General features: G+C 45.0%; 1 protein-coding gene across 6 annotated transcripts in view; it reads right to left on the bottom strand.

Annotated features, from left to right (window-relative positions):
* Positions 1-1,779: 1,779 nt before the first annotated feature.
* CADM1 (cell adhesion molecule 1) overlaps positions 1,780-24,846 on the bottom strand; it is a 324,719-nt gene continuing 301,652 nt past the window's right edge. For 4 of the 6 annotated variants that reach the window (XM_084783658.1, XM_084783659.1, XM_084783661.1 and 1 more), the window contains 2 exons: positions 6,814-6,945; positions 1,780-4,857 (listed from right to left, as the gene is read on the bottom strand). In XM_084783658.1, coding sequence (XP_084639784.1) covers positions 4,739-4,857; positions 6,814-6,945 — 251 coding nt within the window. In that variant the 3' untranslated portion in view covers positions 1,780-4,738. Of the gene's footprint in view, positions 4,858-6,813; positions 6,946-18,244; positions 18,299-24,846 lie in introns of all 6 variants that reach the window. The other 2 variants (XM_084783657.1, XM_084783660.1) reach the window with 1 other exon arrangement.

Here is a 24,846-nt window from a genome sequence, read left to right as displayed (position 1 = left end):
ATAGCTTTCTCTACAGAGTAGCCAGTTCCTGAAGCTACGGGCAACCTTGTCTTTTTTTGGGGGGGGGGGGTTGAGACAGGGTTTCTCTGCGTAGCCTTGGCTGTCCTGGACTCACTTTGTAGACCAGGCTGGCCTCGAACTCACAGCGATCCGCCTGCCTGTGCCTCCGGAGTGCTGGGATTAAAGGTGTGTGCTACTACTGCCTGGCATCAACCTTGTCTTCTAAATCAACGTTACAGTATACTGAGCATGAGTGTGCTTACGTCAATCTTACTGCCTAGGCATTGGGTTCTTATCTTTTTGATGGCGCTGAAGAATGCAGTCAAGACCTCATGCGTGCTCACCTTAGGCTTTTCCACTGAGCTGTACTCCCAGCCCATGGGCCATGTATCTACTCTCTCTCCCCTAGCAGCCTCTGAGGTTGTAACAAATCCTATCTTATCTAGCAAAAGACAAAGATGAGATGCCTGGGTGACATTCCTGAGGCTTTACAGCGAGGGAAGATGAGACTACTAGTAAAGGCTGGTCTACTTTAGCCCTTCATCTTTAGCACTATCCTAAATTGTCCTTGTCCCATAGACATATGGCAGATTGTGGTCCATGTAGATAATTGCTTTTCAGCAAAAGCTGGGGGAAGGCCAGCGAACTCTTGAAACTCTGCCTCAACTATGAGGACAGGCATAAGATGGATCCCATCCATAGGGGTGCTCTCTCTCTCTCCTCACGTGAAGGCTAGGTCTACTGCCCTCTGCACCTAACTCACTTTTCTTCTCTAATGTCCTGGGAAGCCTCCTGGCTCTTCTGCTGAGCTGACTTGCCAGCTCCTGCCCACTTCCCTTCTCCCAAGACATCTCTACTGGTACGTATTCTTATACACTGTGTGGCCATCACAACTGAGGTTCCCTTCCTTCCTCCCTGAGGTAACTGGCACCTTAGTCAGTCACTAGTGATCACTTACACTTGTCGGTGGTATCCCCCACACCCATGTGCCAGCCACTCAGTGATAGAGACCAGACGATGATGTAAGAAGCCAAAGTGAGATGCCCAGCCTTTGTCCTTTTTTGGAGCTTACCTTGTCTCTCCCTGCCAAACCTTCCCGGTTACCTGACCGTGACAGAGGAGGAACTCAAGAAGAAAAGGGTGGAGGGTGAGAAAGGGTGCTCTGGGGCGGTCAGATTTCTGCACAAGTGCGGCCATTGCTAACTTCGCCTGCAAGGCAAGGATGATGATGCCATACTGCTGAATCTCAAAGTCCACCCGGACCCGGAGTCTCCACAACCTAAATGGTAAGTGAGAACAATCCGCAGGCAGCCAGACCAGCACTCAGCAGCTCACCTCTTCATCTTGTGAAAGGAGAGAGAATTTTAAAAGGAAGAAGGCATTGTGAATTGTTAAGACACAGAATCCCAAAGAAAGAGACGGGTGAAGCAGGCAACACAGGGAAGTTGGTGGGTGGTGGGTGAAAGTGGCGGTGGTGGGTGGTGGCGGTGGACACATCCACAGGAGGTGCCATCCCCGGCAACTGTGCCCGCACATCTGCACAAATCTGCACGCCCACTGGAGGTGACTCTGTTCAGCCAAGCACTGGACTCTCCCATCTACTGTGAGGGCAGAAGAGGGTAAGGACAAGGATGAGCAGACAAGAGAGAGAAACCCAGTGGGCAGACGCTTCCCAGCCGCCTACTGCCAGTGCTCTGGGCCCCCACACACAAGGTCCTAGGAGAGGAAGCTGGGACCAGAGGCCGAGTGTTATAAGAATCCAGAAAGAGATTTAAAGGATCACTTGTAACATTAATTTTTTTTTATTAAGAAGACAGATATTTTATAGTACTTCTTTTTTTTCCTTTTTTTCTTTTTGTAAAAATGGTATACATGAACCGATACAAAATGCGAATGGGAACACACGGATGTGGAATTTCTTACACTGTAACATGGTCCTTGTACACCTTAGAAACAGAACTGGCCTAGAGGGAAAAACAAGACGTCGTGACTAAAGAACAAGCTTATTTGGCATCAATTATACATCCTTCATTATTTTATATTCCTTTAAAAAAAAACACAAAAAAACAAGTTTGTTCTTTCTTCACTCTAAAAAAAGTGATCAACCTGTACAAAGTAATACTCAACAATACATTTCAAACAGTGCACTGTATACTTAAGAAAAATACATAAACCAATATACAACTAAAATCCATAATTTCCTGTTTTTGCTTTGTTTATTATTATTATTATTATTATTTATTATTATTATTTTTTCCAATGTGTGGGGCCTACACTTTGCAATCTACCTGAGACGGAAAAACACCAATCAAAACACAGGAACCTGAGACATGTCAACATTATAAGCCATAAAGTTACATCAGAACACTGCACTACTGTACACCTGTCAAAACAGAAAGATGGGCGGTCCCGAAAATGAGATGCCAATTCTGTGAACAATGGTAGTTTTTTTGTTTTGTTTGTTTTTTTGTTGTTTTTTAATTTTTTTTAATTTTATTTATTTATTTTCTCTAAAAAGAACAGCTGAAAAACCCTTTCAACGACATGCTAACTGGTTCTCACCCTTTGATGTGTGCACATTATGGTCAGGACGGGTGCTAAGGGCTCGGAATAGATGCACATTATAAAATTGTTGAAAAAGGGATGTTCCTTGTGGCTTTTTTGTCTTGGTTAAGTGCCTAGGGACAGGAGAGGGGTCAACAAAACACTGCTCCACAATGAATTTTCCTTTACATACACCAGTCCATTCCCAAAAGGCCCCCATATTGCAATGGTTCTATCAGAAGTTAAAAATAAAGACAAGAAAAAGAAATACGCTTTCAAATAACAGAGAGTTGACACTTTTTTCCCCTTAAATAAATCAGCGTAAGTTTTCCACATAATGTAACAATAGTAAAAATGCACCTTGCAAAATCCAAAAGTACTGACTGAAAATGTTATATAATATATATTTATATATTTATATATATAGATCTATCTTTTCTGATGCCTTCTTTCCTGTTGGAGTCTGGAGCCTACCAACACATGCGGTAAGTTTAGGTTTCGTCCTTCAGAACTGCTTCTAGGTTTCCATAACACTTCAGCGAACCCCCACTCAGCGTCTACCTTCCCCCAGGCTCCGGTCTAAGATGTGTTCAAGGTAACTTATTTTAGTAGCTATGCACTATGGCTGCCATCATGCGAGATGAGGGATTTTTGGCAGATGGTTCTTAAGGCTGAGGAAAGAGGCCAAGGCTAGTGTATGAAAGGTAGAAAGATAAAAACACTCACATTTGAGTTCTGATTAAATAACTGAAAATCCCTACATGCTGTTTCTCCACCTCGGCTCTGACCTTTCGAGAACAATACGGCCCTCCTTTTGTACCTCCTGTCTTTGTCAAGCCAAATCTGAAGGAATGAGAGCAGCACGGGGACTGGAGTTGGAAATCCCAGCAGGACAAGCACCCCAGCAGGACGGTGTCTGTAATATACAGTACATACAGGCCACATCCTACTGCCTTCCTAAATAAGCACAAAGGAAAAACAAAAAAAAAAAAACAAAAAAAAAAACCAAAAGCCAAAACAAAAGCGCAAAACCCCCAAACAAAAACCTGTCCCCTTCAGTCATTCACACAACACTCCGGACTTGCTCTCCTGCACGTCAGCGAGCAGTAAGGCCAATTGGGAAAGGCGGATGGAACTGTTCAGAGCAGAAACAACTAGAGCAGAACTGTTTTACCCCCTCCCTGCTTTCCCTCCTGTGGCAACTCAAATTTGTCCACGTACATAAAACGGGCAGACCTCACCTGTCGGATCTGTTTAGGGCAATGAGGAAGGAGGAGACCTTTCCACCCCAAAACCCTTCTGCACAGCGTGGGGTAATCTATACTGAGCCGCCTACAGATAAAGGGTTAAAGACAGATTCAATCTCACTGCGACACACCTCACTTGCAGATAACCCTGTACAGTAATGGAGATCCACGGCAAACGACAGTTTCTGAGTCACGGGCTACTTTTCTAATCTTCGCTGCTCTACATATTTAAACATGGGCAGCAGCAAAGAGTTTTCACTGGTTTTTTTTTTCTTTTTTTCTTTTTTTTTTTTTCACCCAAATCTTTACGACAACAGAGAAGAATGCATCATGGCGACACTAAGTTCTGAACTATGAAATCTAAACTGTGCTGGTTTTCCTTGTATGAAACTGAATTTGGAACAGAAAGCAGTCACCGTCAACGCAAACAAACAAACAAACAAACAAACAAAAAAGCAGAAAAAAACGGCAACAGTGGGGAGCAAGTTTTAGGAATCCCAGCAGGTCAATTCCAAAAAATGGGAGGGTTGGGAGGGGAAAAGTTTGATTTTATGAAAAACAAATGCATAAAAAGGGAAAGGGGAAAGAAACACAACAAATGAAAAACAAGGCACAGAATTTTCTGCAATCTACCAAAATCAAAACCAAGTACCCAAGTTTGACTAGGTAGGAAGAAAACAGAAACTAAAAAGTCAAGACCCAAACCAAATTAAAACCAGATTAAAAAGAGGTGTCAAACAGCAGAGCGTCCTTTCAAAGAACAGTTTTTCTTTTTGTTTTTACATAGCAAACCCCAAGCCGTCCCAGTCTCGCATCTTTCCACCCACTCATTTAAAAAAAAACCAAAAAAACAAAAACCACACGAGCTCCTCGCAAGTTCCAGCATCACTGCCTCTTTATCATCTAAACAGGCCAGTTGGACACCTCATTGGAACAAAAAGGCAGATCTAGATGAAGTACTCTTTCTTTTCTTCAGAGTTGTTCTGCCCTCCTTCTGCATTGATTATAGCTGTGTCTGCGTCTGCTGCGTCGTCGGCTCCTTTGGCTTCATGAGTGAAGTATGTACCTGAAAGATGAAGGGGTAAAGCACTGTGACTCTCTGATGGCCTCTGGGAAGTGGTACAGAGATGGCAAGTTGCTTTATGGCCATCATCAGCCGAAGTGCTGTGCAGGCAGCAGAGGGGGGGTTAGAAAAAAAAACAATTGGAAGAAGAAGAGCGAGGTGGGTGAGACAGATGGGGATCCGGGGCTCCAAAGGTACCACTCCAACTGAGCTGCTGCGATGTAATTCAGCAAACAAGACATTAGAGCAGTGATTATGACCAGAGAAGAAGACGTGAGTGGGGCTAAAATGCAGAAAGCTGGAGAGCTGCTGACTAACGCATTAACAGTAAACACCAAAGACCGATGACCAGAGATGTTCGCACATGGTTAAAGACCAAAGCAAGGAAGAACAATTAGCCAATAAATGAATTAGGGCCCCGATGGGATGGTGCTGCTATTGTCATCTTGAATCAGTTACTCCAACCAGAGTCTCCTGGCTTCACGAGTCACTACTGGCTACCCACAGGGGAGACTGTGCTTGAACTTGTATAGGGGTTGGTTTCCTTATGCCTTCCGTTTCAGAGCAGGGCATGAGATGGAGGATGGAATTTGGCATTGCCAAGGCTGTAAGCGAGGCTTGGGCTCTGGTGTTCATGAACAAGAGATTCTTTCTCACCATGTGACTGGAGCCTGGACCCGGATTCATGGATTTGCTAATTGGCACAGCCACTTTAGAATGACAACAGACAGAACATTAACCCAGTTGGTGACATTTCTATCACCAAATCCGGAGCGTTTACATGGAGAGAGACGAGACTTCAACTCGGAGTAGCCGGCAGGTAGGACTCAAACTGCCTGGTGTAATCTGATAGCTCTCTTCCCATTATGTTCTGACTCTAAAGACTCTTTTACTTTGAACAAGGCTGAGACAATTTGCTGGATTTTCAGATTTTAAAGTAATACTGAGCAAGCAGGTGGTCAAGCGCTTCCTTCCTGTGTCCTCTCTCTTGCAGACAAGTGTACCCCCTCTCCCTGATCCTACACGGATGCTGCGCACACCCAGCTCTTAGCTCCCAAGCTAAGCACTGAAAGGCAGAGATTCTGGGCCACACAGCTCCAGACAGGCACTTCCGGATCCTAAAGGCTGTTGTTAAGTACTCTGCACCTCCCCTGCTGGGCTCCAGGGACCTTCCCCAATCCCAAGTACCAACCAAGCAGTATGTAAGCGGCTACAAAGCTGCCCCCTCCCCCGCCGCCACCCCAAAGCTAATGCATTGCACAGTGCTTGAGAAAAACAACTGAGAAAGACAAGGGCCGACAAAGAAAAGGAAGGCTAAATTACCAGGAGGGGAGAAGAGGCTCGGAGCAGCATGAGGCAGAGAGGAAGAGCATCGGCAAAGATGATTGCCCATCCAGTCTGCACAGTTGGTAAGTGTGATGATTAATGGCAATTTAAATCAATTGCCCTGATAATTTAAAAAATACATATTTATGTGGCTTTTAAGGCAAAGGATTTAAAAATAAAAAACTGGGCACATCACATGAAGGAGGAAACATTCTGGCCCTGGGGACCAGTTTTACTCAGAGTTCAGGGTCAGTGAACTGGTCCTGCTATCTCCTGGGAAATGAGGAGGCTGCGCATATGTTTGCCATGCATACAATCTTCCAGGGCTCAGGCCACTGGGCACACCAGCCCCTACCTTGCCATTTTGACTCTATCCCCAAATGCAGACTGGAGAACAACAGACCTATACAGCTCTGTAGTGCGAGGGAGGGAGTCCAACTCCTCCCACAGAGTCCTCAGCAGCAGCTGCTAAGGTTTCTTTACCCACCCCAGCCCCCTTTCTCCCCATTTTAGGAACCTCATAGGGTGTGCCAGTCACCACACCGCGCTGCCTACTAATGACCACAGTGCAGTCCCCCGACCCCAAGGCTGTGGCGCTACCGCTGCTCTAGCCTGCCAAAGCACCTTGCTTACCTTTATGTCTGGCAAAATAGCGGCCCAGAATGATGAGCAAGCAAAGCATGGCAAACACCACCACAGCCACGACGCCGCCAATCACTGCGTGGTCCACTGTCCCGATGGCGCCCTCTTCACCTGCTCGAGAATCTGTTGAAATCAGAAGAGGGATAGGGATGTAGGCCTCGTTAAAGGACACCAGGAGCCCCAGGGACACTGCCTCCAGGGTCAGAAGGTTACTTTTTTTTTTTTTTTTTTTAATGGAGGAGTCCGAGAGAACAAACCAGATGGATCAAGTACATGGAGGGAACAGACTGACCTGTCCAGGGCTGAAATCGATCTGTTCTCCCCACAAGGCAATCTCATTAGAGGCAGCATAGGAGTGCTACTGTGTGTGAGAGAAACTTAGGGAGCTGTGGGGGAGGGGGAGTTGGTGGGTTCAGCCGGTCCCTCACCTCACTGGCTACCCACACCCTGGAACTTACAGCTCCTGAAAATTAAGGAGGCTGGCCTAAATATTTATGGGCACCATGCTTGGTACCTTCAGGCTATCACAGGAACTGGGGGGCAGGGGCATAACAGAGAGGCCCCACAGCTCACTTCCTTAGAGGAACATGCTTAGAGAAAGCATTAGCTGTGGAGAAATAAAACCAGGCTTATAAGGCTAGAGACATGCTTGCCACATGTACGAGGTGTGAGGGAGATAGCCTCAACTTAAAACCTAAAAACCTAATTCAAAACAAATAAATAAGCAAATAAATAAATAAAAAGGAAGAAAAAGAGGAGAGAGAGAGAAAAAAAAAACAGTAAGGCAGGAAAGAATGCTTGCCCATCGCCAGATGGCTCGGATGCTATTTAACACCTCACCGTGTAATTAGTTTTCTCTTATGAGCCTCACTCCCTCAGGATAACCCTCTTTTGACTTTTGGGCTGGGGAACAACCCCAGAATGAACCCACAATGAGCTATGGTGATGCAGAATGGATGTATGGCAGAGTAAACAATTTTAATTTAGGAATGTGGCTACATCACCTCTCGCTGAAATCCTAATGGCACCTGAGATTTATAACATAGTAAAAAACAATTATTCTCCCGTTGATTAATACATTAACATTTTGGAGTGGAAGCTAAACCATTGTCCCCCCCCCCTTTTTTTTTTATTGAGTCAAGTACGACACCTCCATTAAAATGATTTACTGGCTGTACCTTACAATTTAAGCACAGCAGCAACAGAAACGGTAAAAATCTTTTAACTTTACATGATTTGTGAAGTCATATGTGAAGGATTTACCATTTAAATCTTTCAGTACATGAAGCACATGGCCTATAAATCTGCCCCCCTTGTAGTTGCTGGATGCCTAAGAGAAATGCGTTTCACTGGGAAGACCGAGAGTGCAAATTCAAGTCAATTTCTAAGAAAGATTTATCTCTGTCTCTCTCCAAAGAACAGAGCAAATCTCTGAAGCCTCCACCTCTAATAATATTTGAAGTTTATCGATCAAGTGTACAGATCCGTGACAGCTAAAGGTAATGGTACTCTTCTGAGCCGAATCCTGATACAACGCTTTCAGCGGGAGGGCAGGGCTTAGAATTTCTATCAATATTTCCAATTCTGCTCGGAGACTAAGCACTGAGGATGTGGGGAAATAACTTGTGACCGAGGCGCCCGTGGAAAGTGCTTTAATTAAAAGAGCCTCAATTAAAACGTGGAGGGTTTAAAATGTTCCATGGAGTTAGCTTCCGAAGGACTACGGAATAACCCAAACCTCAAACCCCAACAGAAATGCCAAGTCAGAGGCAGCAGCAGGTCGCCTGGACAACGGGATGATGGGAGTTTAATTGGAGGATGGAGATGGGTTGGAGGCAGAGCGCTGCAGCCAATTAGTCTACTCCGTGATGTGCAAGCCCCTTCAGCAACGTGTCTAATACGCTCCACTTGAAATGTAGTGGCGAGGAATCTCCTGCCTCAGCCCAAGTGTTGCCAACTGCAGACAACCCAGCCTCTGCTGAAAGTCGTTTCCACGAGGCCGAATGTGATCATGGAACTGTTTTTGAGTTTGTTGGTGGGAAGTAGTGTGTGTGTGTGTGTGTGTGTGTGTGTGTGTGTGCGCGCGCGCATTGATAACTGTTCTTGTTCGGGGACAAAACACTTGCACAGATAACATAAGGGAGGGCTTGTTCTGGTCCTCATTTTTAAGGACACAGTCGGTCATGGCAGGAAAGGAATGGCGGCAGGACTGAGTGGGGCATCCTCAAGTCAGGAAGCAGGACGAGGCAAATGCTGGTACTTGGATTGCTTTTTTCTTTTTACTGGCCTGGGGTGTGGCCCAGTCAATGGTGCCACCCACATTTAGGATTGGGCCTCTCTCTTCAGTTACTCCTTTCTGGAGACATCATCACAGGCACATCCTTCAGTGTGTTTCCATGGTGATCCTAAAACCAGTCAAGCTGCTGCTGAAGTGTAAGCACCAAAGAGCGGTACTGGATTCTGGGGCCTGCTGGAGGATCTCACTTTACACCGTGGAGACACACCCCACCGCAACCACTCAAATGTGCTCACAGGGACCAAGTAATAGCAACACTTGCCAGGCGTGTTTCCCTCGTGGAAACGAAGTCAACCAATCTTCAGTTGCCATGGGCTTCAGACCGATTGAAAAGTTTGACTTTATTTCAATAAACTCTGTGTGTCTTAGACTTGGGACAAAGTGATACAGAAGAGGGGAAAAGGGTTTCATCAGGCAAAGGAGAGGGGAGGTGACACCTTGGGAGGGCTGAGAGAGAGAGGAGATGGAAGTTCTAGAAGCTGCTTAAGACACGGTCCCCAGCTACATGGGTGCAAGCAACTCTTGTGTACTATTAAAAGACTAATCCCTTTATCTCCGGAGAGATGTGGCTGTCTGTTTGCTTGAGCTTGAGGGAGGCGGGGGGAGGGGCAGAAGGAATGAAAACCTTCTCAAAACAATGTTAAAAAAAAAACCGTCCTCTCTGTGGGACTCCTTACTTGAGCCCAACTACTCATTTGACCTTTGCACTCCAAGTGTGCTCTAGCTATTTCGCCCTGTACGTAGCCCACATTAACTACCTATGCTTTCGTTGTCTGCTCCACCCTGAAGGACACACACACTTTGCAGATGCTTATTTATAAGCGTAATCTCTCTATCCTTGCTTTGATCGGAAAGTTTACTACTGCTACTTAATCACCAAGACACTTTTCCTGCCTTCAATTACAGCAGATGGACACAGAAGGCAACTGATGTTTAATTTACAGGGAACACTGCTGGTTATGAACGCCTTGCCGCTTCTTCCCACCTCTCCTCCACCCGACTCCCAGCCCTGGCTGACCACGGGAGGTAGTAATAGAGCTGTGACTGTTCCTAAGTGCCTGTCATGGTCTGGCTTCCCCCCGTGGAGAGCAGTTGTTTCTCATTCTGTTTCCTCTTGTGGGATGGGAGGCAGTTCCCACCATGCTGTGGATTGGCTCAAAGTGGTAGGGGCGATGCCGGTTATCTGCTGCTGGGTAAGAACCACCTGCACCTGCGGCTGATGCCTTGCTGGTTATAGAGAGCAGCAGCATGTGATGCCACAGGGATGTGGCTTGCCTGACAGAAGTTTGGGATTAAAAAACTGGGGACTGTGGGGGAGGATCTCTGGACAAGTCGGCCAGCCTCCATCTCCCCTGTCCTGCTCACGAGGCAAGAATTAAGACTAGGTCTTGAGGAATCACTAAGAGGAAAGGCCGTGGCTGTCACCATCAGATGAAGGAAGGTCTTGCCCCTCTGAGGGAGTAGATGCATCCACGTGGGTCCTGTCCCCTTTGCTGCTTGTTTTTCCTGGGACCATTTCTTCGAGTGTCTTCCTCCATGTTGTAGTCAGACAAGGAAACTGGAGGCAAACAAACTCTCTCGGTGCCACAGCTTCTCAAGGGCAGAGTGAAATGGGGGCGTAACACTCTTGTAAAGGAACCTCACTGCAGGCAAAGGGACGCCTCTTGGGCTTGCAAAATCTTGTTTTCTTGCTTCCTAAGAGGCTCCAGTTCTTCCTCTTGTATAGTCGCCAGTGCGTTTCTATTTTGGGATAACGATGTGCCCTTACTGTCCCGGGGAGGACTACCAAGCATATACAAACCAATAATTCTAATTTTGGGGAACCGTGGTCTGCATGTAGTTAATCTCATCCAAATGCCTTCACACACAAACTTGGCTGACTGAACTGGATAGAGGCCTAAGGTAGAAAGCACTGAATGCAGGCCGTGACAACACTTGGTTGTGGGATGACTTCTGGTCTGCCTATTCTGTCCCATCCTGCGCCGCGTCCATAGCTCTAAGTGTGACAGATACATCACGAGCTGGGTAGAAATCTGAGTTAGCAATTCTTCTGGCAAAAAAAAAAAAAGCTGAAACTACTTGGCTCCAGGTGAGGTTTATAAGTCGCTTGCAGAATGTCAAGTCAGCAAAAATAAATAAAATAAAACAAAACAAACAAAAAGAAAAACCAAACAAACCTCTGTGCCATAGCTTCAACCACCTTGGCCTTAATTTTTGTATCTTAGAAATCTCAGAACAACAATAAAAGAATTAAAAAACAAACAAATTAAAAACTACTTTCATCAAATTCCCAGGGACGTGCCAAACTGCTCAGCTTTCTTCAGCTCAGGGCCTTCCTCCTCCTCAAGGGCAAGGTGAACGGGGCTACTTCTGAAGGCTAGACTGGACTTTCAGTTCCCTTCCATCCTTGCATCTCTCTTTTTTCTACTTGCACTCACTCCTTAAACACTTGAGGTGGAGCACTTTCTTCACACAGCGCTCCCCAGGCTCTGCTGCCTGTGTGGATCAGGCATCTGCAAGGGGCCTGTTTCCATGGCTACTTTACCACCTGGCAGGAGATGTGCCACACGAACTGCCAGGAGGATGCCATGATCGTGGATCTGTCATAAAGCCTTGCAGGCTGTGCTGCCAAATCAGCGATCCATGGGTAACCAGGGAATGGCTAGGATGTCCTTGACAAGCTCCTGGCAAGGAAGGACTGGCAGAGGGATTCACTGAGCTGAGCCCTCCCGGCCACCTCAGGCTACCCATCCGGGAACACAGGGTAAGCCTTTTTGCCAGAGAGACACGGAGTTCTCTGCATTGGAGTGGCTGGGGTGTGAAATATGCAGTGTCAGGAGTGATGGCCACAACTGCGCTGTTGTCCCCTCCTCCCTTGGGTTTCCTTGGTGCAGGCCTTTAGGACAGCTAGCCATTTGGCAATCTTGGTGCAGCTGGTTAGATACTGCTAGCAGCCATTGAGGCTATAAATTGTCTTGGGTCTCATTTAAAGTGGGGGAATAATAGATCTCCCATTCCCACAGGGGCCTCTCCTGCCCAGGGATGACGGGAGCCTGTGCTGAGGCTGACATTGTGCAACAGCTCTGTCACTTGGCACAGCTGAGGTCTCTCTGGACAAGTCAGTTTAATTAAAAACTCTTAGAATTGGTGTTTATGATGGAAATGCTGCCTCTGGCTTCCTAGAGCTGGAAGGATTAGGCTATCTCAGAAAAGGCTTAATGACTGTGATGTCACTTGCTACTTCTTGCTAAGGAGGAGAGAGAGGGGAGGCTGGCGGTATACATACTGGGAACCTGAAGAAAAATGAGAAACAAAACCTCATGTACACACAGACACACACACAGACACACACACACTCACACCCACGCCTGTGCTGTCTGTAAGGTGTAGCTACCTGTTTCCATCACCTCTGGTAGCTCTCACCTAAGTCAACCGAGCTAAGCTTGTGCTTTAAAAGCACAACTTTACTACTGGAGGGGAACACACTGACTGAATGGCAAGCGCTGACAAAACGCCACGTTGTTTGCTAATCCTAATATGTTATTCTTCTTCTAAGATTTGCTTTTCTCAGCACCAATTCAATTATAGATGCTACAAATCCTTCTGACATTTAATTCCCTCTTGTCAGAGAGTAGTAAATGTATACAGTACATGCACAGCTTTCCCATTAAGATGTTAATATATATTGGAACACAACTAGCCTTTATGCAGCATAACCTTTCCTTTCCATCTTCTCAGAGAAGGGAAGGGAAGGAATCAACGTAAGCAGGAAAATCATGAAGATTCCCATACGGCATGCCAGGCGGCCAGCACCAGCCATCAGCTGCATTCGGTTCTAGCAATGTCATGCTGCTAATCTGACACTTAGAGGGGCTGTGAGAGGCCACTGCAAGGAAAACCGCAGTAGTCGTCCTCAGTGTGTACCCTGGAGCTCAGCATATGCTCATTTCAACGACAACTGTGAGCAGACAGTGGCTGGACACTGTTGCCCTCAGCGATTAGCACCCAGGCTCTCCCTGCCTGTCACTGCCTAGGCACAGGGGACTGATTAGGACCTCACATGTCATCAGACCTGGGCCAGAAGTTGGACCTGATGCTTTCCTGTGTGACTTCAGGCAGGTCAATCACCTACCTTGAGATATTAGCCTCAAGGATATCCTGCTAGGGGCCAGAGCATGGCTGTGCCCAAAAGGACTTGGCATGTGACTGGGACTCAGTGTCTGCTGAGCTTCTGTCTGTTCTATAAAAGCCCGAGGAGGGTCTTTTTGGTTCTTGTCACTGACCAATATTTGTCAGCTCTTTAGAAGCCAGGGTCACCAGGCTTTCATTTCATGTATGCAGAATTGACATGTGCTGCGGCGGATGGCTTTGCTACTTTGTATGGCGATTAAGGAAACACAAGGCCACCGGATGCACGTTACAATTCAGATACACCACTTGAGGACTATAATGTTAAACATCCTGCAGGTGGGCAGACATCAGCACAAGTCTTTTTTAAACGTACATTTCCTTCCCTTCTCCAGTTACTTGACTTGGTTAATTTAACCATCAGCAGAGTTTCAGACTCCGTGAAACAGGATGCCAAGCCCAAGGCATTTAGCATCTCCAGAGAGAGCCCCGCTTTACTCATTTCATAACAGGACACTGACAGTGGGATTGCCTTCTCTGTATTAAGCAATGGGGAGGCACTGAGGACGACACTGGAGTTTTCCTTACAGGAACCTGGTAAGGAGGAGAGAATTGTTTCAAACCAGCATTCCCACTAGAATCTGTCTCTACAGATAGATGCTTCGGTGGGCCTCAGGCATTTGGGGGGTGTGAGCAGGATGGAATCATGAATATGGTGAAGTCACCCCAAAGCAGTGTCCAACCTGTGGAACTGGAACTCACACTTGGCACGGTGGCTGGCAACATTCTGAAGGAAAGGTTTGGTATATCTGGCCATGGCCACCTTCCTTTCCATGGCGAAAACAGTAGCATGTTGGATTATGAGAAAGGTCAGCACTATGGTGAAGTCCAAACTTCCATTGTGGGAAAGTCAATGACCATGGACCTCGTAAGATCTCTTAATGTACTGATTGGCACTAAACTTAAAATCCTTCTGTCTCAGGCCCCAAGCTCTGAGGTTACACTTATGCACCAGAGAGCATAGCTTACCCTTTAAAGACTGAAATTTCCATGTCTTAACCCTTAAGTCTTATTTCACAATGGAGTTTAGAGCCACCTCAGAGGGAAACTAATTCCATCATTTAGGGACTTGATGGGGCAGTGGCACTGAAAACATCAGAGCAGAGTATGGATGGATCGCCTCTGAAGGGGAAGGCACTTAACTTAATGACTAAAATAACCTTTCCGAGTCAGTCAGCACATGGCAACATGTCTGATGGGCTGCTCATAGCCCAACTTTGCCCTGCACCTCCCCTGATGCCCATGCCAAAGTGGAAAGGGCCAAAAGGAATTGTATTCCCAAGAGACTCCAGAGTAGAGGAAGCTGTGGAGTCCTCAGAGGCTGGGAACCCTGAACCAGAGGACCCATGTTTAAATTATGTGTAAATTGCTTGGGCGCCCACTTTCTTCACGTACAAATGAACAGCCCTTCCCTAACTATCTCGCAGGAATCTCATGAGGCTCCCCTACAGCTGCTGGCCCATCCATCAAGTCTTCCTGTCGCTGATCTCTGCTCTGCCTTTCCAAACTGGCCTCCACCTTCTCCTGTCTCAGCTCTTCATTTGCAACTGCTGGGCTTTAACTTTCCACAGTCACAATCAACTTGGGGAAGCAGTCTGTGTTGCCTACTGGAAGGTTATCACGGGCGTAGTTCCTACTGGGTCCTCTTTACCACTGTGTAGTAGGGGCCATCCCAAAGCCAAGCACATGGAGCTCAAATACTTTTGTGAAATAAAAATTAAGTAATAGATGTGAGGGTCAAGAGTATTTCTTAGTGTCAGAGCCTTTCTTTTCTCTTCTTCTTTTTGACATGCCGTCCACCAAGGAAATTAAACAGCTCGTTTTCCAAACCAGGGCCACACTTCATGCATTGCTCACTAACTCAAGAGTTCCTCCGAAATGCAGTGGCTACTGAGTGTCTGTGCTTGTGTTTGTGCATGTATGTAACAATGTGTTCACCTATGTGGTGGATGCATGTGTGTAGGAGCCCATATATATTACACCCTGCCTGGGAATCGCTGGGTGCAAAGGCTAGGATGGAAAGGCCAGGCTTCCTCTGTAATCCAACTGGGGAGCCAAGAGCTGGCTTCCTGGGTCACCCCTAACACTATGTGAGGGTTATGAAAGACAGGGGGAAAGTCTGCCCGTCCCCAGCATGGTTTTGTGGCTTGTGAAGGGCATGAAAGATTTTTCCAGATCCCTTTTTCATTTGGAGGGTAACAAGAGTTGAAAGCAGCCCTGGAATGCCTTGTCTGTGCCTCTGCTTCCAAAGCAGAAGACCGATGGGCTGCCCGGCCAGTGCTGAGGGCCATTCTCTGGCAATCTGTTTAACACTTCACTCCACTGAACAGTTCCCGGAGGCCCCTCCATTGCTTAAGGGAGAGAGGCACTTGGAGACATTTTTGTTAAAGTTTTAAAATAAAATAGAAGGATAAATATGCTTAAAGCTTTTCTATTCCACATGGGTGGCAGTAACCACCAGCTGTCACTGAGAAACAGCAGATGTAATTGATAAAACAATTCAAAACTAGTGTGGATCTATCACCAATAAAATTAACACAGAGAAAGTAAATAAAAGGGTTCAAAAGAGAACCAGAGTAGCCCCCCACCTCCAAGGTGGCCAATAACAGAATCAGTGAACTAGGCACTGAGTCTTTCTTTAAATGCAGATTACATAGGAGGATCGGCCGGGCATCTCGCTTTGCTGGTTGAGGGCTGCACACCATATGCTGCCTATGAAACTGTCATTAAGTGAGGCAGGCACCAGTGAATGGAGGATGAGGGGTGGGGGCAGGGCGGGGGGATCTGGAAGTGTGAAGCATTAATCCCTAATGTGGAAAGGATGGACTTTCTACCCACTATAGCAGGGAGTGGGGAACATCACTCATTATCACAGTTTAGCATTAAATGGGCAACACCTACTCTAATTTATTGATGGGCTGTTTAAGGCGGGTGTTAGCCTGTTTGTCTTCTATTATAATTGAATTCAGTCTCCAGGCTACAGAAATTTGAGAAGTTCATCCTTTCTCAATCAATATGCTCCCCTTCAGTGACCCATTTCAAGACAGCTTCATAAAAAATAATGTATTTTGTTTTAATAAATTTAAACACTATGACAGCTGCTCAATTTTTATTGGTTGTTTTTTTCTCTCCCTTTAGATGTCTCTTCGCTGCCTAGAGAAGCCAAGCTCACAATCAATAGTAATTGATTAATCAGCATCCCCTTTGAACAAAGGTGCTAATCAGTTTTTGATTAGTTCATCAAACCAGATGCAAAGGCAGCCGGGCCCCAGCCTGCCAGTTCATCAGCGTTCCATATGACTCCCAGCAACAGGAGTGCCTCGGTCCGGGAGGGATTGGGTGGGGGCAATGTAATTATTAATTTAACTGAATTATTATGAACACAAATGGTTGTTCATTTATTGCTCCTGACTCGGGTGATAGATAGAACAGCAGTGGGGACCCATCTCACTTGGTGCAGGGCTGAGACCTGCAGTGCTCCTAATTGATGATGCCGGGGGGAAGAGGTACCTGGCTGACTCATGGCTTCCTAAAGAGGACAAAATTCCTTTTGACTGAGTGCTCCTTGTCTGAAAAAAGATCAGGCCAACCCAGGAGAACTTCCTCAGGATTTATATAAGATCACTGTACCTGAGGGTTACTCTGTTTGAGGCGAATGCCAGGGGAAGGGGAGTAGTTGTTTTCCTCTGGCATTGAGTCATAGCTAGGTAGGACTTCCCTGCTCTTATTGTAAAAGAGAATAAAGCTATTTTTTTGCATAATTTTGCATCTTCTTTAAATATATCTAACACAAGTAAGAGACAAATGAATACCATGGCTAATGGATGACTTCCTTTCTAATCTAGTCACTGAAATTCACTAGTTTTTAGAATTCATTCATTTATTCAGAAAGCATTAACTGGCTGCTTACTGCAATATGAAAGGGGCCCAGCAGGCAACCGACCCAGCCTCTAGCCTCCTGGAAGCCTCTACTCTGGGAAACTCCCACAGCTCAGCTCATCCTCACACATAGGCTAGAGCAGGAAAGCGAAACAGCACAGAGCTAGAAATCAATCCAGCGTGTTCTGAGATATGGGGGAGGCCGAGCTGGGTTTTCACAGTAGAGTTAAGCACAGCACCTAAAGCACCAGCCATTCAACACAACTAGAGTGAACAGCGGTTGGGGTAATATGGAAGCCTGCTCTCCAGTGGGCTCCTGCTGTGCCCTGCTTTCTCCACTGCAATGCCAAGGGGCCTGCTTACTGATTCACTAAGTACTCGGACCAATCAGAGCGCTTCAGAAGCTGTAGGGGGTTGGCACTGAAGTCTCATGACATCATGGAAGTTCATATAATTGTTTAGCTCTGACTTTAAATCCTCCCGCCTTTTTAGGATATGCTTCTTATTCTGGATTAGTTAACACCTACATTCTGGAATCAGGCATGAAGCCTACTTTTTTCAAGAGCTGAGTAAGCGGTGAGAAAGGTCTGAGGTGGATAATTAGCTCATAGCCTGATGTGTGAGAAAACAATTGCCCCTCCTTCCACTACCTACTTCAAAGTACTGTACTGTGGCTTTCTAGTCTATTCCACAGATGGAGACAGTCAATACGACTTTGGGATCATGTCACATAATCCAACATCAACTGCTACCAAATTTGTCCTGAGTCATTATACATCTAGGATGGACACATCACTTCAAGTCACCGAGAAGTGCTTCAGCATTCTGCTCTCTACAATACTCATGGCACAGGCCTTGGTCTGAAATAGACACATTGTTACCATAGGAAAGGAAGGTGGGTGAGTGAACAGGAGAAGACAGTAACTAGGTGAATTTGTTCTTTCCTTAGTCTCAGAATCCACACTGGTGGCTCAGCAAACCAAGTGGTCATCGGGTCACAGCGGACAAAGCACCCACAGGTTGGACACTGCAGTGCCTTACCTAGTGACTAGCCCTTACCTGAGAGGTCCTCACTGTCCAGTTCTTCTGCGGAATTGGGCAACTGAGTAGGGCCTTACAAGTAAAAACAAATCGTTTTTCTTTTCATTCCTCGAGGGACATAAACAAAACACTTAAGAACTGAGGATGGATTTTGTTAAAAAAAAAAAAAAGCAAAACAAAACAAACATGAGCCAAATCTCTTGCTATCTCTCACTTCTTTGGAGAGCTTGAATATGTTAATCCATATGTTCATTTCTTTTATCGGGTAATTCTGTTATTGCTATACAATTGAGGCAGAAGGAGTTCTCAGCCTCCACTGTTGAAAGCACATGAAACATGAGGGCGAATGGTTAAAAATCACTCAGTCAAAACAGCATGCAGAATGAAAAGAGTAAAGCGGTCTGTTAGCTGTGGACACTCTGTTATATCTCTTAAACATGAATGTATTTAGATGCCACATACTGATGTATTAAGTTTTATCTTGCATTTCTCAGAAAATGAAAATCCTTTGCCAATACTGACAAACACAGTTCATTATCAATTTAGCACAATCTTGGATCACATACTTCAGAATGGTATAGCACCTGCTAGCCGCAGACTGCAGGTTATGCCTTCATCAGAAAAATCTGATTCACAACCCATTTCTTTTTAAAAAGAAGAATTTCATAAATCAATGGTATTCTGGAAAAATAAAACCCTCAAAGCTGAAAAAGCAGTTAGGTCAGGAGATAATCAAGTAGGTCTTGAAATGCCTGTCCTCCAGTCAACCCCAATGTTGGTCAGCTGGGATGGTTCGCCACCAGCTCTGCTCTGAATTATGGGAGGCGAAGAGGAGGATGGCTAACCAGAGGGAGGCTCACTAGAGATGGCTTCCATTTCCTCATGCTTATTCCTCGGCTGGTCTTTTAAGGAAATTGGTTAAACAACACAGAATATTAAGACAGTCAGGGTAGCTTTTATGTATTTATTGCTTTTTCCTTCAATCCCATCTTATTGGCCCAAGACCTCAAATCTGCACAATAACTGTATTATAGTCTCTATCTGTCATTTTGAAGATGGTTGCAGATCTAATTCACTGCAAGGTCTTTGGAGAGAGAGACAAGTTTTGCTTATTTTTCTATCTTTCCCCTTCCTGGAGCCCAGCACAAAGTATAGTCATGTTTTGAGAGTCAGTCTTGGTGAATTATTGACTAGAGCCTAAAGGCAACCAAAACAAACGCTCTGGAAATACATAATGGTGAACTGGTTGCCATATAGATATAAGTTTTGAGTGGTCATTAAAGCTTGGACTTTCTAAGGTGATTTACAAAGAGGCCAACTGAACATGGAGAGCTGGTTGAGTATGCGAGGAGGCTGTTCCAACTACCAGCCCTAAGAAAGGAGAGTTCCCCACATGAACCTTGGATGCCAAATGCTCCAGAGCAGAGGTCAAGTCAAAACAGAAGCCTTTCGAGTTCACAGGTGTTCCCGAGCTGTGGAACCAGGCAACTAGGGGGAGCATGGTAATGCAATAAATTATAGAGGCAGCTGAGGAGAAGTGCTAGCCTTTTGTCCTGAAATCTGATAGGTTGACAGCGTTTTTATTTCTAATTGGCTTTATTCATTTTATAAAGACTGATGAATACAATTATTGAATAACTGTTATAAATGGGCAACATAAAGTAGTTCTCTGTAGTTAATTATGAATTTGCAGTTCTCCAAAGGCCAATCCCTCACTTCTACTTGGCCCGATGAATATCAAAGCGTTCTACACATGTGCGTGGTGGCCACTGAACCACATTAAACAAGGACGTTTCAAGGGAGGAGCTTTACTGTGAAGGCTGCTTCCTTGGGGAGGGCACTAGAAAGCTAATTTTAAAAAATAAAGACAAATATGTTTATGAAGTATCATTGATATGCAAAGTTTTCCATTAAGAAGCAACAGACAGTTGATATACACCTCATTAAAGCTGAAACTGTCATTTTTAATGGCATAAAATTTAAAATATACCAAATCATCTGGAATCTCCTACTTAGATTATGTTCCAAACTGAGAAGCCATTTAGGCCCGTGGCATTAAATTTGTTTTTGCAGTTCGATTGTTTTTTGTTTTGTTTTGTTTTGTTTTTTTTATGAATCTATAGCACACTGCCATAGTTGGGTAATTTCTGAATAAATATAATTAGGAGAGTTTACCATAGCACTGGGTGTACTGTGAAGAAAAGCAAAATCTACCTCCAAGAACTGCTTTGGCTTAGGAATTTTCCTTTCATGTTAAAAATTAGACTCCTCTCATTTTCTCAAAGAAAATGACAAAGATGCATTTTGTGAAGCAGAGAATATTTCTCAAAAGGAAACATTGCGATTTAATAATAAGTGGGAAATTACTTCTTGGTTCTTCTATTCAAAATTTCCTATCATCTATTCAAGCCCTTTCTAGTCACTTCTAATTAAAATGCATGCAATGAATTTCTTTAAACTCTATTAAACAAATGAAAGTTTACTTTTGTTGCATATGGGACTTTGGGGGGAGCAATTAAGGCAGTCCTAAGGTGCAGACATGATCATTTAATTTATGCCCAATGGCTGTGTCTTCTGCAGAGACTCAGGTTTGGCCTTTCCTGGTGTTCCAGGTGCTGCGGTGCAGGCTAAGCACCGTGCGCTCCTGAAGCTGGATTTCTCCTTCTCGACAGTACCAGCTGGCTTCTCAAAGTGGTCCAACAGGGCAGTTTTAAACCAGAAGAAAACCCTCAAAGAATTACCATCAGTCAGAAATCCTAGCCATTCCAGTAAGTACAAAAATAAAGATTATGATTTTTTCATTTTTTTTTAACCTAGAGAGGCACCTGGGTTCGATCATCAGGTTATCATATAAATATTTTACAGAAAATTACAAAAGAAAAAAAAAAAGAACAATGAAATAAAATCCCTAGGAAACAAAATGTTGGCCCAGAGGCCTAGTACCATTCCCATTAGGAAAACAAAGTAGGCGACGGTCTCTCTCTTACCTACGCAGCATACATCTGATCACTTGGCCATGTCATGGAAACTGATACTTCCACCACCAGCCATAAGAGTTCAGACGCCCCCGGTAGTTTTAATCTAAAAGCTCAGTCATCCTGTTCTTCCTGCTTTGTCAGCTTTTGTGGAGAGTTTTTCCCTTCTTCCCATTAGCAGAAATTTGGTTCACGCCGTTAAACAGCAGCACATAGTTTCCAAACTGCATATCAAGGCTGCAACGCAATCTTCAGGTCCTGCAGCCATTCGTAAACCTCTTTAGCTTTGTTCTTGGGTAGCGCATACAAGGTCTGCAGAGTCCCTTGACTGAATGACAGCCTTTGAATGCCACTGTTATGTACTCATACAGAGAGATGTACACAGAGGCATATACATAGACGGTGGACATAGCGGTTGTAATCATGTGCACTGCTGGCTTAGTCTTTTTTCAAACAGACTTAAAAGTTCCCCTATAACTGATTGCCAAGTAAGGGAAGGACACAACGCAATGCTTTTAGGGTTCTATCATGGTCTGCACTAGTCATAAGCCAGGGAAAGGGAGACTCATGGGGCAGTGGGCCAAGGACGGCAGTGGTCTGGGGTATAGGCTTGTCATCTAGCACTGGCCAAATACTTTGAAACCAGAGTAGAAAAAATTTTTTTAAATGCTTCAGAGGGGATTGTCCATTCCAGAACGAATGAAAATCTATTTAAAACATCCTCTGGGAGCAGAAAATCAGTAAGATTACTGTCTCAACAGGTAGAAAAAGCAGGCAGAGTTAAGAGAGTGTGAGGGGAAGGGCAATGGGGGTGGGGTGGGGAAATGGAATGGTTGGGGAGGAGAGGGAGAGAGGGGGGGTGGGGAAGGGGGAGCGCTCCAACCCAGAAGCCAGCTGACTGCAGTGCAACAAAAGCACAGGCGCTATTCCGGACCGTGGGCATGCTGTCACCCGACCCGGTAAGGTAGCGGGTGGAAGGGAGGGAAGGGAGAAGGAACATACAGAAAAGAACAAGGCACAAGACATTCACAGAGAAGCATCCACGTTGAACAGACAGACAAACACCATCACACACACCCGCACAGCAGATAACCATAATAACGACGACACGGCCCGTGCGTTACCCACCCATGCATGTCTGCCTGCAGCTTCTGGCCATGAGCTATCAGGATTTGGCAGTGTTTTTTTTTTCCCCCTCTCTCTTTTTCTTTTTTTGCATCATTCAACATGCACACACAACACAGGGTTTATTTCCTGTGTAGGCCTTTTAAGGATGAGCTCCAAAACCACGAATGCTCAAGATCCTCTTTCAAAGAGACGCCTTGTGTCAGCCTTGCCTAAAAATCTCATTCTTACACTCACATTTATCTTTACTTTCAGTGAGATCCTTAAGAACAAACATATGGCGGTGAATTGTTGCTTGGTTTTCTTTTGGAGAAAATCCATTCGGTTTTGAGTCATGCCCATGCACGTCCAACCTTCCAATACATGCTTATTCCAATCAGTTATTGGTAAGAACAAACGGTCAACATACATGAACAACTAGCATAAACTTCATACATACTCCAGCAACACAAGCTTGAATAAAACATTTTAATGAGTCTTCAAAGGGAAATCTTGAAAAGGTCTCTCTCTCTTTTTTTTAAATAAATAAAAGAAAAATAGAACTACGGAAAATCCAGTAGAACACTTTTAAGACCAATAGGATGGCCACAGCTGGCTGACTTACTATGTCTTGTCATTTAAGTTGCTGAGTTAGCAAGCCACTTAACACTTTTTCTTCCGGGACCATCTCAAGGTCATCAAATAGATCTAAGTCATATGGCTGCTGTACTGAAAAAGTGAGGTCTCTAGCACTAGGCTGAAATCAATTGCATAGTATCATGTCCCGTTTACCTGTTCCCTCAGTCTATAACTTCCACCACAACCCTTGACAACTGACTTGGAAATTTTCTTCCCTTTTCATTAAATAAAATTTCAGACATTAATTTGTTTTTCACTAGAGCTTTTGGCGGTGGCCTGAGAGTCAGCTGGTCAAAAGAGCGGGGGATCCCTTTGAGAAGAGACTGTGAGGACCAGGGACAAGTTAAAGAATGTATTTATAAGTGCATTATGCAGGGGTCAGCTGGGGCATCCACCACTTCTCTGCTGCTAAGGAGGCCAATGGAAGGCACGAGAGATACATGACATTAAAAGGCCGTCTTTGCTACTTTTCCAGACTTCTTGCAACAGTTAGTCTCACCTATACATACGGTTTGATGCTGTCTCCAAATAGAAGGACAGTGGCTGCTTTTCATGTCATGCCATCATCAGTGCGCTGCATAACCCTCACCCATGTGCTCAGAGACTCAGCGCCCCTTTCCTCTCTCTAAACAGCCAGGCTTGATTAAAACGTGAAGCCCCAAATCAGAACCAGCTTTTAGTTGGAGTCTCAAGTGTTAGAGCAGGAGTGATTTTCTAGTTTGCACATCCTGTCCAGGTGTTTAAGGATCTAAGTGCAAGTGCTTGGATTATTGGGAGACCTAAAACACTGAATTTGGGGGCTTTAGGGGATAAATGGTCACTATTTCTTTAAAGAATTTGAAGACGTTCTTTGAACGGAATTTAGGAATCTTAGGTTGCACTTGACCCTGGAGTTCATTAGAGAAAGCCGAAAACTTAAGAGTATTTTAAAAAGAATAGAAGAAAATCTCTTGAGCTACACTGAAGCCGACTTAAAGCTTCGAGGATAACCAGAAGTCAGGAGGTACTCAATTAGAGATGAAACATACAAATGACTAAGCATTTGCTTTTTGTTTTTTGTTTTTGTTTTTTTTTCCAGAAAGGGTTTCTGTGTAGTCCTGACTATCCTAGAACTCAACTCTGCAGACCAGGGCAGTTTTGAACTCACAGAGCTCCACCTGCCTCTGCCTCAAGTTTATGGAGATGTGCCAGAGATGTAGCCAGTCCTATGGACATCACCTTAGAAATGCACATTTTCTACCTAATTGGTTTCCTATGACTGTCCAGTATACTGACCTCCTTAATTTATTGCATAGATGTTTCCCTTTCTTCCAATGGCAGGAAAGGTCAGAGTGAGTGGGAGTAGGCTGGGGAGTCTTAGCACTTCGTACCTAAGTTTGTGTTGCCTTGCAAGAGAGGGAGACAGGGAGGTAGGGGGAGAGGGATAGATAAAAGGAGAAAGGGATGGAGGACGTCCTGCTGATCTTGACCAGGTACAGCCCAACAGGTTTTACTCACAGATGTCCAACTACTAAGCTCTCAGACATGACTGTCTAAAGCAGTCAGCGTGGGCTAGATGTTATTCGGAAACTGAATTGACACTACAGGGCTGGCTGATCACCTCTTGTCACCAAAGTGATGAGAGAGTTTCACCCTGCACAGCATATAAAGTGACTGAAGCAGGCCCCTCACCAAATGATTCCCTTGGAGTCGGTTATTAAAATTCAGTCTGCTTTTAAACTAACAAAACAAAACAAACCCTTAATACACTTCTTAAAAAAAATTTGGAGCGAAGTACCACCCCAAAATTTTCAACCCCATTTCATGCTGTTCCAAGGTACATGGGGAGCAGTCCTGGGGAGCTGTTTCCCACCTGATAGAAGCCTGAGTTTAAATGAACAGAAAGACTTGGGCGCTGGGTTC

This window comes from Acomys minous (assembly GCF_964271855.1).
Source record: "Acomys minous genome assembly, chromosome: 5".
Lineage (NCBI taxonomy): Eukaryota > Metazoa > Chordata > Mammalia > Rodentia > Muridae > Acomys > Acomys minous.
This window is presented reverse-complemented; position numbering and strand designations above follow the sequence as displayed.